Source organism: Ailuropoda melanoleuca, unplaced genomic scaffold (assembly GCF_002007445.2).
Source record: "Ailuropoda melanoleuca isolate Jingjing unplaced genomic scaffold, ASM200744v2 unplaced-scaffold2146, whole genome shotgun sequence".
NCBI lineage: Eukaryota > Metazoa > Chordata > Mammalia > Carnivora > Ursidae > Ailuropoda > Ailuropoda melanoleuca.
Genome location: NW_023191015.1, coordinates 1 through 14,050, shown reverse-complemented (window position 1 = coordinate 14,050; position 14,050 = coordinate 1). Strand labels below are relative to the sequence as shown.

General features: G+C 42.8%; 2 protein-coding genes across 4 annotated transcripts in view; both read left to right on the top strand.

The window, feature by feature from the left end:
• The window catches only part of LOC117798000 (zinc finger protein 501-like), a 5,391-nt gene extending 1,761 nt beyond the window's left edge, over positions 1-3,630 (top strand). Inside the window, exon 2 of the mRNA XM_034650420.1 lies at positions 1,190-3,630. Within this exon, the coding sequence (XP_034506311.1) occupies positions 1,327-2,733 (1,407 nt within the window). The 5' untranslated portion in view covers positions 1,190-1,326 and the 3' untranslated portion in view covers positions 2,734-3,630. The remainder of the gene's footprint in view (positions 1-1,189) is intronic.
• A 4,551-nt stretch (positions 3,631-8,181) lies between these two features.
• Positions 8,182-14,042, top strand: LOC109490931 (zinc finger protein 677-like). 3 transcript variants are annotated; one of them, XM_034650423.1, is made up of 3 exons: positions 8,182-8,307; positions 12,223-12,313; positions 13,746-14,042. In XM_034650423.1, the coding sequence occupies exons 2-3, from the start codon at positions 12,299-12,301 to the stop codon at positions 13,962-13,964; spliced, it is 234 nt and encodes a 77-aa protein (XP_034506314.1). In that variant the 5' UTR covers positions 8,182-8,307; positions 12,223-12,298; the 3' UTR covers positions 13,965-14,042. The 3 variants fall into 3 exon arrangements, with proteins under 3 accessions (XP_034506314.1, XP_034506312.1, XP_034506313.1); XM_034650421.1 differs by lacking the exon at positions 8,182-8,307 and adding an exon at positions 8,315-8,576; XM_034650422.1 differs by lacking the exon at positions 8,182-8,307 and adding an exon at positions 8,315-8,655.
• The last annotated feature ends 8 nt before the right edge of the window (positions 14,043-14,050 follow it).

Below are 14,050 nucleotides of genomic sequence, written 5' to 3'. Positions count from 1 at the left end.
GCCAGAGAACGTTTGAGCCAGTCCTTCAGGGAGCCAGCAGGCAGATTAAAGGAACAAGCAAATAACCAGTCACAATTCTTTGAAGAGCCCATCTGTTCCGTGTGTTTGGGAAGCCTGTACCCCTTGCAGACTGCTGTGTTCAAGGCCACTTCCTAGCTGGGGTGCTGGGCACGGAGTCAGGACAAGTTAAAAGAGCTACCTTTCTTGATTAAGAGTGTGCCTTGTTGCTGGAATCCTGTGCTTAATTTCCAGGGTTCCAATAAAGTTCATTCTGACAGTTTTTGGTAGTTCATCTCCACCTTTATAGAAGGAGGTGCATTTGGAGTTCCCTTCTTTGCCATTTCCATGTCACAGAGCCCCATTGTTAATCTCTACACTATTACGTATGTATCAGAACTTCTATTTCACGATGGGTGATTTCAACATAGTTTCCATTTATGATATTGTGCGCTTCTCCTGAAATACAACCTCTTTTATTTTTTTTTATGGGTGAATTGTTTAAAATTCTAATGTCTATATATATTTCTTATAAATATACATATTCCTTAATAATTGGCTGAATTTGTGTGGAGTTATTAAAATGTTTATTTTTTCATTATTAATAGATAATTGTAGCATATATTATGGAATATAAGTATAGGACACTGATTATTAACATTGCTGTATGCCTATTCTGCATGGATGCTGTTTTTTTTTTAATGTTTTTTTATTATATTATGTTAGTCACCATACGGTATATCCCCAGTCGGATGCTGTTTTATAGCAAGTATTTAGAAGAATATTTTGTTTTTCTTAACGTTTTGTTTTAATATTGTGTACAATAAGTATTTGATAACTGAGTTTCATATGTATTTTTCTTTTAAATATGAGCCACCTTTATACCTTGTATAGGTTGCTATGATCTTTAGCATACCTGTAGAAAATTCTCAGTTTTCACGGCTGTCATAACTTTTGATCATAGAACATTTATAAGTAGGCTTCCCTGAAAATAATTTGAACTACCTGTAATCAGCCTTTCTTTATTGTGAAATCTTATGTCCTTTGTGTTTCTATCCATTTGCATACCATGGTTGACAAATGTAATAGCTCTGTAATGTGAGTTTTCTTTTTGGTGTAATACTTTTCATTATAAAATATCCTTTTTCAAACTCTGGTTAATAGGAAGCCTATGATTCTTTATATCTTACAGATATCGCTACCAGATGTGTGAGCAAAGAATTACCACCAAAAGAAGACATTAATAATGGAGAATTACTCCAAACATTAATTTTGGAAAGACACATTAGTCATGAGTTTGATGATTTTGGTGTGAGAAAAATCAAAGATATGAACAAATTTGAGACTCAGTGCCTTTATCAAGAAAAAAATTATGAAGAAGACACTGCAACCCATCACAAAAATCTTGCCTATAGAAAACATCAACGACATCATAAATTCTGTAATCATTTTCCTGTAAAGCACAGTGTTTCCATAGGAAGAAATATATCTGAATATTACAAACATGATACGGTAAGTAAGGCACTAAAAAACAAGGTAGACTGTTCAGGAAGCAAGTACAAAAACTGTTTAGACAATACGCTGAGAATAAGCTTTCATTCACATCTGGCTGAACTGCAGAGATTTCAAACCCAAGAGGAAATTCACGAAAGTAATCAAGTTGAGAAGTCTACCAAAAAGATTTCAGTTTCACTTCAAAGAATTCCTTCTAGTGTCAAAACTAACATTTTTAATAAATATGGGAAGGTTCTTATGCATCCTTCATTATGGACACAACACCAGAAAACACCCAATAGAGAAAAACCTTACAAATGTAATGAGTGTGGGAAGGCTTTTAGCCATTGCTCAACCTTAGCTAATCATCAAAGAATTCATTCTGAGCAGAAATCTTACAAAGGTAATGAGTGTGGCAAAGCCTTTAAGAGGTTCTCAAACCTCACGAGGTATCAGAGAATCCATACCGGAGAGAAAACATATAAATGTAATGTGTGTGGTAAAGATTTTGCCACATGGTCACATCTCTGGGGTCATGAGCGAATTCATACAGGAGAGAAGCCTTACAAATGTAATGAGTGTGGCAAAGCCTTTTCTGATGGTTCATATCTTGCTCAACATAAGAATTTCCATTCTGGACAGAAACCTTACAAATGTAATCAGTGTGGCAAGGATTTTGCCACACGTTCACACCTTTGTATTCATAAGAGAATTCATACTGGAGAGAAACCATTTAGATGTAATGTATGTGGTAAGAATTTTATGATACCTTCACAGCTTTGGGGTCATGAGCGAATTCATACTGGAGAGAAGCCTTACAAATGTAGTGAGTGTGGCAAAGCCTTTTCTAGTGGTTCAAATCTTGCTCAACATAAGAGAATCCATTCTGGAGAGAAACCTTACAAATGTAATCAGTGTGGTAAGGATTTTACCACACGGTCATACCTTTGGAGTCATGAGAGAATTCATACTGGAGAGAAACCTTACAAATGTAATGAGTGTGGCAAGGCCTTTATCAGGAGTTCAAATCTTACTCAACATAAGAGAGTTCATGATGGAGAGAAACCCTATAAATGTAATGTATGTGACAAGGCCTTTAGTCAGAATGCAAGCCTTACTGTTCACCAAAGAATTCATACTGGGGAGAAACCTTATAAATGTCATGAATGTGGCAAAGCCTTTAAGCACTACTCAAGCATCAATAAACACCATAATACACATAAAGTGAAGATACAAATGTAAAGTGTGGGGTAAGACTATTATTAAATGTTTACACCTTTGGAGTCATGAGAGAATCCTTACAAATGTCATGAATGTGGCAAATCCTTTAAGCACTGTTCAAGCCTGAGTAGACACCAGAATATACATAGAGTGAAGATAGAGATATAAAGCCTGTGGTAAGGCTTTTATTAAATGTTCTCACCTTTGGAGTCATAACGGAATTCATACTGCAAAGAAATCTCACCGAAGAACGTAGCACAGATTTCATGCCATAGCCTGGCCTCAGGATTCACCAACGATTTCATGTTGGAGAAAACCCTACAAATACAATGAGTGCTGGTACATTGTTTAAGCAGGTTTCACAATGTACAATGCATCAGAGAATTCTAGTAGTATTAACTAAGTCTAATTCTTGAAGATTAATCAAATGAAATGTCAAACTCTGCAGGAAAATTAAAAGTCAAAATGTTTTGGGGCGCCTGGTTGGCTCAGTCGTTAAGCGTCTGCCTTCGGCTCGGGGCATGATCCCAGAACGCCGGGATCACGCCCTGAGCCAAAGGCAGACGCTTTAACCGCTATGCCACCCAGGCGCCCCTATTTTCTATTTCTTGATGAGATTACTTGATTATGGACTTTGGACTTGTGGTTGAAGACCTTTCATGAATTGCCACAAGTGTCTATGATGGTCCCTTTTGTTTTGGCCCTAATGTAAATGGTATTTTGTTTTTAATTTTTAATTCACTTGTTTATTTCTGGTATCTAGGAAGGCATTTAAATTTGATCATTAACCTTGTATCCTGCCTTGCTATAATATCATATTGTGTTTTATCTACCATACTTTGGGGCTTCATAATATTGTTCAGTGCTGTGATGACAGGTACCTGTGTTTTGTTCCTGGAATAAAAAGAAAGGACTCTCTGTTACTGTACTAATATCAAGAAAATCTTGCAGTCATGTCCAAGTTGGTCATGACGCAGGTTCCTATTGTACTATGTGGCGATCAGAGTATCTGCAGTTTATTAAGGTCTCAGAAGCTGGGGTGCCTGGGTGGGGCAGTCAGTTAAGCATCCAACTCCTGGTTTCAGCTCAGGTCATGATCTCGGGGTCATGAGATCAAGCCCTGCATCTGGCTCCACACTCAGTGTGGAGTCAGCTTAAGGCTCTTTCTCCCTTTATTTTTTTTTTAAAAGATTTTATTTATTTATTCGACAGAGATAGAGACAGCCAGTGAGAGAGGGAACACAAGCAGGGGGAGTGGGAGAGGAAGAAGCAGGCTCATAGCGGAGGAGCCTGATGTGGGGCTCGATCCCGTAACGCCGGGATCATGCCCTGAGCCGAAGGCAGACGCTTAACCGCTGTGCCACCCAGGCGCCCCTTTCTCCCTTTAAATTAAAAAAATCTCAGAAGCTTTATGCATAATTGGTATTGCCATATAGAATAAATCTCTACACATAAATGGAACGTGGTCACAGACAAAATTATAAATAGCATACCGGAATCTAAACTACAAGGAGAGCTTATGAAGACAGCTAACTGTAGATCTAGATTATTGAAGAACATCATCACCTTTTTCTGTATATTGTGTTGATCACATGATGTGATTTGTTACCACCCCCAGTAGGTTTAAGTCCCCAGTCTGCTGCTAAACAAGATGTGAAATTACTGAAATCACTCAATACTGTGCTTCATAGTCCTCTTTAGAATGAAAGTAGTAGTTTCCACCCCCAGACTTGTGAGGAACAGTTAATCGTCCTCGCAGCACAGATTCTTAATATTGTAGGTGTTTGTGCTTTCCTGAAGGGTTTGCCTGAGGGGGGAGAAAAAGGTAACATGGTATCTGCTATTTCTTAGACAAATCTGATTAATTTATCCTGTATCCCTTTTCCTCACATGGCTGATGCAGGTTCACACCTGTAGTACAGTCTGGGGTCATCATGGGAGAGCAAATTCATAGGGAATGTAACATGATGGAAAGTTTTATGATGCAGGATAATATAAATTTCACAAGCAGCAAAATTCCCCATAAACAAAATGGATCCATGACTTTCATGTATAATTGCCTTCTCCCCAACTGTTGAGAGTTTGATGAAAGTTTTGCAAGTTACTTATTTGCTTGTGATCATGGGAGTCCATGCTCATGTGAAATGTCTTTCATGCCTACATGGCTGGTAGGCAATATTGTTTAACAGCATAATCTACATAATTACTTTCTGAAGGTCCTCATCTATCCCCAGCACTGTATTTTTTTTTTCTTAATGTGCAGGAAACAAATGCATGGAATGATTTGATAATGGGATTGGATTCTCTTTCAGTTATATCTAGGTTATTTGAAGACATTTAAAACAGGATACACATTATAAATGTAATCAAGCAAAGAAATCCATCAAAATGGTTTCTTAGTGTCACAATCTGAAAGAAACCTTCCTAGTGTCAAAACCAACATTTACATAAGGGTGGGAAAGTTTTGATCCCTTTTTTGTTGATAACAAAATAATACAGTTCTACATATTACAAAGAAACTGCAAAAGTAATGAACTTGGAAAGTCTTTAGACAGGATGAATCTTTACTAATCAGAAATTTTTTTTTAAAGATTTTCATTTATTTATTGACAGAGACAGCCAGCAAGAGAGGGAACACAAGCAGGGGGAGTGGGAGAGGAAGAAGCAGGCTCCCAGCGGAAGAGACCGACATGGGGCTCGATCCCAGAACTCTGGGATCACGCCCTGAGCTGAAGGCAGACGCCTAACGACTGAGCCACTCGGGCACCCCACTAATCAGAAATTCTTACTGGAGAGATCTCAAAATTATACACAGTAGGGCACTGTATTTAAGCAAGTCAAACATTATTAAACATTCATAAATAAATACCTCAGTGAAATCTTCAAATGTAATATATGTGGCAACATTTTTATCCAAAACTCAATCCTTGTGAGATCACCACAATATTAATTTTGGAATGAAAACTAAATTTTACAGGTAATGACACTGAAACCTTAGTAAATGTTAAGTAATTCAAATATTATAAACAGAAGCCATAAGCAGTGCTTAAAACTTATGAAACACCACATAATGTATGCAGGAGTGGAACCTTACAAATTTAATATATTAAAAGCCTTTTTTATCCAAAATGCCTTTATCCCATCAATTCTTACTGTAGAATTCACCTTTAACGTATGGATTTTAGAGAAACGTGGATATTAACTCAAAGATATTGCCTTAAAGATTATTGAAGGTATAAATCAGACCTTTGGAAAATTGACAGTCTAACTTCACTTTCCTTAGTGTTCATATGAAGAAAACTCAACATGCCTGTCAAATGGCCCTGGAAATATTGCAAAAGTATTCTTTAAATGACATCAAACTCAATAGTCTTCTAAAGAATATATACTTAAGCAGGATTGTAATCCACACCTGACAGAACATTTAGAAGTAGAAAAACAAAAATACTAATAATATTTTATGAAAATGTTAGTTCCTTTGGATAAAAGTAAATTTAGTAGGTCATTTTGTACCAAAAGGTCAATTATGAAGCACCTAGAATTTTTCAATTAAAACAATGTATTGTCTGGGTTCTGCTATGGCCCAAACAGTATTTACTTTTTCTATTGTGCGTTTTCATTTTCCCCCCAAAATGGGTTTATTTTATGTACCCAAAACTTTCTCAATACAGAAAAAAAAACTCTATTAAAAGACTAAAGTGAATTTGCAATTTAGAAATTACTGAGAAATATGAGGTCACAAAAGTTTACCTCAGGTTGAGTTTATCAGTCAACCTCAAATGTGGAATACACTGACAAACTTAACAACTCAAGTTAGATCTATACTTTAAAAAAATTTTTTTCAAAGCAGTGAATGGTGACCTAAATATCATGTCTCAACCCCCATCTCCCATATACCAAGTCTTGTGCCTATGAACAGCTCTAGAAATGAACACAGGATTGAGCACATGATGGATGGGGCTAAAAATGGAAATGACATTCCTGGATCCAGCCATGGCCTCACATCACTCCCCACAGAGGACCTGGTCCCAGACCACTCAGTACATTTCACCTGTTGGGATGCACATGTCTATCTCTAAATGAAGTTTTTTTGCATTGTTTTTTTATTTGCGAGAGAGGGAGAGCACATGGCAGGGATGGGGAGAGAGGGAGAAGGAGAAGCAGATGCCCCGCTGAGCAGGGAGCCTGACATGGGGCTCAATCTCAGGACTCTAGGATCATGACCTGACCAAAGGCAGGCACTTAACAGACTGAGCCACCCAGATGCCCCAAGTTTTTTAATACCAATATAGTTAACATTCAGTGTTATACTAATTTCAGGTGTACCATTTAATGATTCACCAATTGTATACATTACACAGTGCTCCTCATGACAAGTGTGCTCTTAATCCCCGTCATCTATTTCTCCCGTCCCCCCCATCGACCTCCCCTCTGGCAACCTTCAGTATGTACTATGTAGTTCAAAGCCCTAAACTGGTTTCTCTCTTTTCCTTTGTTAATTTATTTTGTTTCTTAGATTCCACATATTACTGAAGCATATGCTATTTTGTCTAACTGACTTATTTCGTTTAGCATAATACCCTCTGGATCCATCATTGTTGTTACACAAGGCAAGATTTCACTGTTTTATGGCTAATACTCTATTGTGTGTGTGTATATACACACCATATCTTCTTTATCCATTCCTCTATTAACTGATACTTCTCTGCTCCATACCTTGGTTACTATAAATAACGCTACAATAAACATAGGGGTGCATAAATCCTTTTGAATTGATGCTTTTATAGTCTTTGGGTAAATACCAAGTAGTTCCATTACTGGTCGGAAGGTAGTTCTACTTTTATTCGAGGAGCCTCCATACTGTCTTCCACAGTGTCTGTACCAGTTTGAATTCCCGCAAACTGCAGGAGGGTTCCTTTTTCTCCACATCCTTGCCAACACTCGTTCCTTGTCAAAACAGTTTCTCAGGAATGTCACTTTAATAAAACCTTAATATGTCACCTTAATAAAATGCCACCTTAATAAAACGTAACCACGTTAGCTTTCAACACAGGTGGCCCACAAAACTCCAACGTTTACCTCAAACTTTTGAAAACGTCAACCTAAATGGGCAGGCAGCAGTCCTGTTACACAGGACGAGACAGAAACTGGAAGGGATGGACATTCCAAAAACACGTACTGGGGGCAGGGGCAGAGGAAACCAAGCCCCATCCAGATCCCACCCGAGGTCCTGGTTGCGTCCCCAGGATCCTGCCCCGGGTCATTAACGTTCCCAGAACGCCCGAATCTCTCAGTCTACGCCCTACCCGGGCCCCGCCCAACGGTCGCGGCCTCAACTCTGACGGCCCAGCCAAGACAACCCCTCCCGCGCGCCCATCGCCAGAACCTCTACGCCCAGTTTCCGCCTGGCTCCGCCCTACCGCCGTCCTGGCTCCAATGACCGTAGCCGTTTCCCTCTCGTTACCGGAAGTGCTTCTGCGAATCTCCGCCCCAACCCGCCCGCCGAATTCAGGGCGAAGGCCTGACCAGTACGTGCTTCCCCCGCGCTGCCAGAGACGCTCCACCCAGGATCTGCCTCAACCCCGCCCAGAGGCGGTAAGCATCCTGGCCAGGTCACACTTCGCATCCCGCCCATTACCGGAAGCGCTCCTCACAGGCCCTTCTCCAGTCCCGTCGTCCCACTTGCGCGCACGCGGAGCTTTTCGCCGACCCGGAAGCGGCTAGCCGGGAGCGGAGGTCAAATCGGCATCGGAGGGTTTTTAACTTTCTAATTTTTACGTCAGAATCTCAGTCCCCAGGCCTACACCCCTGGGGCCTGGGGTCTCACGCACATTAGAGTCCCCTCGCCCGCGCCTCGCACCACGGTAAGTCCGGCGTCGCGGAGAGACACGGAGCCCTGCGGCCGGCGAGGTCCCGGCTTCCCGGTGCGGTCCCGGCTTCTCGGTGCGTTTGGGTTCACATCTTTCAGAGTCGGTCCCGGCCTGTGGTCTCCCGGCCCTCGGGCCTTCGGACGCCGCCTGCCGCGTTATCTCCCTGCTTCACGCCGTCCCTGGGCACCCCTCCCACCCGCGTCCCGGGAGTCCAGGGACATGGGCGTGTGCGCCTCGCCCCCGCAGACTGGCCCGGCTCGGCCCGTAGAGGCGCGGAGTGTGTCCCTGGCTCTGTGATTGCGCAGACCCCGCCGCCCTCCTGAGACCCCCTCCCGTGCAGCCTCGCATGTAGTGAGAGGACCGATGCCCAAGAAGGGCACCGTCTTCAGTGCGGGCTTTGGGGAGCGGGATTTAGGACGGAAGATCGCGGGGAGTCCCGGAGCAGGTCCCCTCCCCCACGCGAGGATGGGGGGGCCTTGTGGAGGCCGTGACTGCGGAAGGGAGGCCAGGATAGCGGCAGACGAGGGAGAGAGGGGGAGCAGGAGAAAGAGAATGGCGGAGGAAAGATCAGTGAGAGGGTCCGTAAATTAGAGACAATATAGAGGATGCGGGAGGGACTTGCAATGAGGCCGAAAGAGCGGAAGAGGAGAACTCGGGAAAGTCGCAAGCGGAGAAGAGGAAAGAGCGAAATGTGGAGGAAGGGAGGCGGTCCAGGAGAAGGGGAGCGGACTAGTAGGGGCCCTTGGTTAACAGAAGTGGGGCAACAAGGGCGAGGCACTTCACGCAGGCAGTGGGAAGGAGAAAATGGTTGTGGGCCGGCGATGCGGGGACAGAGAGAGGCGGTAGGGATGACAGCCAAGAGAGAAACAGCTGTGCGAGAGCTTAGCCAGAGGGGTGCCAGTGAGTCCAGGCAGAGGGAACGGAACCGGGGAGAGCAGGAGAGACACAGATGGGGGTTGGGGGAGAGAGGCCGAAATCGATGGATATCGGAAGTCACAAAGCTTGGGCAGGAGCATGGGAAAGTGAAATAGGTCTCAAGAGTTCCCCGGAAAGTGTGGGTGTAGGGAAAGGAAGAGAGAAACGGGGAGAAAGCAAGGGAGGAGACGGGGGAATGACAGGGCAGGAGAAACAATGGAGAAAATCAGAAAAGAGACATGAACTGATCCTTCGGAGGGAGAAAGAAGGGGAACCCAGATCTGGGTGAGTGGTGGTTAATGGGACATGGGTGAGTCAGTTGGTGATACAGTGACCTGTGTCTCCACAATGTATTTAACTTTAAATTTGCTTGTTTGAATTGAACAGTTGAGAAAGAGAATTACTGAACTGTTTATAAGGCTTGTGCATTTTATAATTATTTGCATCATAAGATAGCTTTAAAAAATTAAACACAGAATTATCATATAATCTGCCAAATGTGCTTCTGTGTATATACTCAAAGAAGTTGAGGGGCGCCTGGGTGGCACAGCATTATAAGCGTCTGCCTTCGGTTCAGGGCGTGACCCCGGCGTTATGGGATCGAGCCCCACATCAGGCTCCTCCGATGTGAGCCTGCTTCTTCTTCTCCCTCTCTCCCTGCTTGTGTTCCCTCTCTCGCTGGCTGTCTCTATCTCTGTCAAATAAATAAATAAAATCTTAAAAAAAAAAAGAGAAGTTGAAAACGGACCAGAACAGGTATTTGTACTCTGTGTCATAACATTACTCGAAATAGTGAAAAGATACAAAGAGCTCTTCTATGCAGAACACTGAAAACTTGTCTGTACTCTGCAGTCTTGTTTGCATTTGACTCTTGACCCTCAAACAATCACACTTTCTCATCTACTATTTCACTCCCTTTGTCAGAGGCAGTAACGTCCTCCAGTTTTGTAAATCGACTGGGTAACTGACTCTGCATTTATCTGATCAGAAACAGGTTGAACAGTGACCACTCCTTCCTTTGAAGACATTTTTGTTCATGGCTTTTCGGACATTACAGTATTGACAGATCTTATCTATCATCTGTGTGTGTGTGTTTCCTCTCTCCACCTTGTTAACTTCAGTTTCCTGTGCTTTATCATCAGTTCTCTCTGACTGGAGGAGTACCCCACTGACTAGTCTTGGACCTCTTCTCTTCTCTGTCTACGCCCGGTGACTTTCCATATCACTGTATCTCAGGGTTTAAACACTCTGAGGTCTCCTGGGTTCACACTCCATCTCAGACCTCCACCCTAAACACGAGATTGTGTTGTTCATCTGTCTCCTCTACATCTCTGCTGGGACACCTAACAGGCATCTCCACCTTACAGTGTGCAAACACGACCTCCTGAACTTCCCCAGTAGTGTTCCCTGCAGTCCTCCACCTCCCAGTTAAGAGCAGTGCCATCCTTCCTGGGGCTTAGGTGACGATCTTGGCAGGTTTTCAAAATACACAGCATATTGTTTTTGTATTCACTTACGATAGAGTAAAAAAGAAGACATTAATTTGTGTGAAAGGCTACATGGTTTCCAAAATTCATTTGAGATAGAGGAGAACAGTATCTGAAGACCACGGCCAGACATTTCCTGCTCTACTTCTGTGACCTAATCCCCTGCATGTCTCCTCCTCCTACACTGGGATTGAGGCCCACAGATGTCTTTGCTGTTCTTGGGGCCAGGGTCAGCACTGCCTCAGGGCTTTCCCGAAGATGGTCCCTCTGTCTAGAATTCTCTGACTCTTCAAATGCAGGTGGTGCACTTCCTTCCCCAGATGTTTGTTGTGATATCATCTTCTCTGGGGCCATCTCTGACACTGCCGTGTTCCTCCCCCCCACCCCGCATTCTGGCCTGTAATGCCTGCTCTGCATGGATCTCTGCTCCTTCCTCTTCTACTGTCTGGTTAGGGGGGTTGGTCCCAGAAGAGAGCAGAGCCACAGGTGGGTGGAGCTCTGGGCTGGTCTCCAGTGCGCCACCCTGACTTCCCATGGGATTGCTGAGGCATTTTGCAGATCCCTCTTTTTTTTTTGTTTTGTTTTGTTTTTATTTATTTATTTATTTTTATTTATTTATTTATTTTTAATGATTTTTTATTATATTATGTTAGTCACCATACAGTATATCCCCGGTTTCCGATGTAAAGTTCGATGATTCATTAGTTGCTTATAACACCCAGTGCACCATGCAATACGTGCCCTCCTTGCAGATCCCTCTTGAACCCAGTCCCCAGAGATTTCTCTTCTTGTGTTTAGGGTAATGGGGCTCAGCGTCAGTGGTGCTGAAAGTGCCCCAGGTGATTCTAATCTATATCCAGCATTGAGCCCCAGGGCTCTGGCTCATCCATTGATGAGGACTGAAAGTGACCCCTAATCTAGAGAGAGGTGAGGGGCGTGTTCTCTTCATGGGGTGTTATCAGGGCGTGTCTGTGACTTTAAAGGGATCATTAGCGCACCCCAGCTCCCCACTGCCGCAGCTCTTGTGTGTGCTTCACCAGGTGGGGAGCGAGTTCTGCAGGAAGAGGTCGGAACACTCACTTGCTGGTCTCCATGTAGCAGTTTACTGTCCCTGAATCCCTCCTGGGGTACACAGCAGAGGGCTGTCTCCCACATGGGGGGATCTTCCTGTGTGTGTGGTTGTGACACAGAAAGGTGTATGTTGACTGAGTTCTCAACAGCATACATTTGACACTCAGGATTGACGTCTCAAGACCCATCTTGCCCGGGAGAGAAGCCCAGAGAAGGGAGAGGAGGAAAGCCCAGGAGTCAGGAATGACTCTTTCTCAGGTAAAGTCGTATCTTGGTTCCTTGTTCTGTCCTTTGTCCTCACCTCCACGTGGCCGCGCTCATCACACTCTGAAGTGTCCCTCCTGACATTTTTGCTCATGGTCACCCCAGGGCCTTCCCTCAGATTCCAGCTCACATGTTTCCATGTATGTATTTAATGGAGATCAAAAGTACTTGTTACTGTTTTTTAAAACATCTTGCAGGGGGTGCGTGGCTGGCTCAGAGGGTAGATCATAGGACTCTTGATCTGCAATTAGTGAGTTTGAGCCCCATGTTGGGAGTAGAGATTACTTAAAAAAAAATTTGTGTTTACAGGGTTGTTTTTGTAAGCAAACTAAATAGAATAACATTGACCATTTTATTTACATCTAATACAATTTGCACATGTTTATTTTACCAGAAATGCACATTAGTAACAAAATGATAGATAATGAAGATTTATGTAAAAATAGATGTCATTTAGAGACTGGTATTTTTGATTTCAGTTATTTTCAGTGTGTGTGTTTTGTGTCTACACCTGTGCGTGAACACTAGCTCGTGGTGTGTAAAAAAGACATCGTCACTCCATATCTGACACGTTTTCCATGGCCTTAAATTTATTTCTACCCCATCATGGGAGTGGGATAATAGCAGTAGGAATACGGTGTGTGTGCATATGTGCGTGTATGCATATATATTGACCTTTTATCCAGGTTTAGGTTTCAGCCTTGAACTTGTTTCAGGTTTTCTCCATTAGCAAACCCTCTGTCAACAGACTTTTACTGTTGTAAGCATTACTTCACTGTGTGGTGATATGGGTTCCATCGTAAAGCCTGACCACTTGGTTCAGGTACAGGCTCTGCCGTTTATTACCTATTTGATCAGAGGCATGTTCATTAGAGTGTGTGTGACAGAGTTCGGTCCTTTGTAAGGTGGGAACGAATACTAATTTAATGGGATGCAATGTCCTTATACAAGTTAACACTTACAAAGCATTAGAGTAATGCTTACCATATGGGAAGCATTCAGAACTTCAGATGGTTTTATTATTATGAGATTCCCATTTTGCAATTTATACCTTTCATTGACACTTCCATAGACTTTGTCAACCCCGAAGACACTACTCATGCTGTCGCTCATGTAGAAATTAGCTGTCATTCGGTGTATACAACATACTATCTAGAATTTGCATATAGTTTACCATTTGTTGATGTTTTGCATTTGGGTATTTTATCTGGCACAATATTGTAAAAACCCTTAGTTTAGCTGAAGGAAATTCTGTGATGGAAAAGTGTAACAAATCAAAATCAGGGATATATGAATTGCTCAAAATGATCTTTTGTGGATCTGTTGAAGCCCTCATTTCTAATTGACCCTTATACCTCTCTCTTCCTCTCATTTTTATGAAATAAGTTTCCTAATAGCTTCTTGGTGAAATGTGTTTTCATTTCAGGGACGGTTGACCTTCAGGGATGTGGCCATAGAATTCTCTCCGGAGGAGTGGGAGTGCCTGGACCCTGCCCAGAGGGCCTTGTACAGGGATGTGATGGTGGAGAACTACCGGAACCTGCTCTCCCTGGGTGAGGACAGTTTCCCTCCAGAGGTTGGGAACTGCTCTGGTATATCTTTGTGTTTCTCTTGGGAGTTTCTTGGGCGCACCTTCCTTGCTTGACTGAGATTGAAGTTATGCTGATTCAGAAATGAAAAGCTTCCCAGTGTCGTATCCGGATTTTAAACCGAGATGATCCTGAAGGTTAG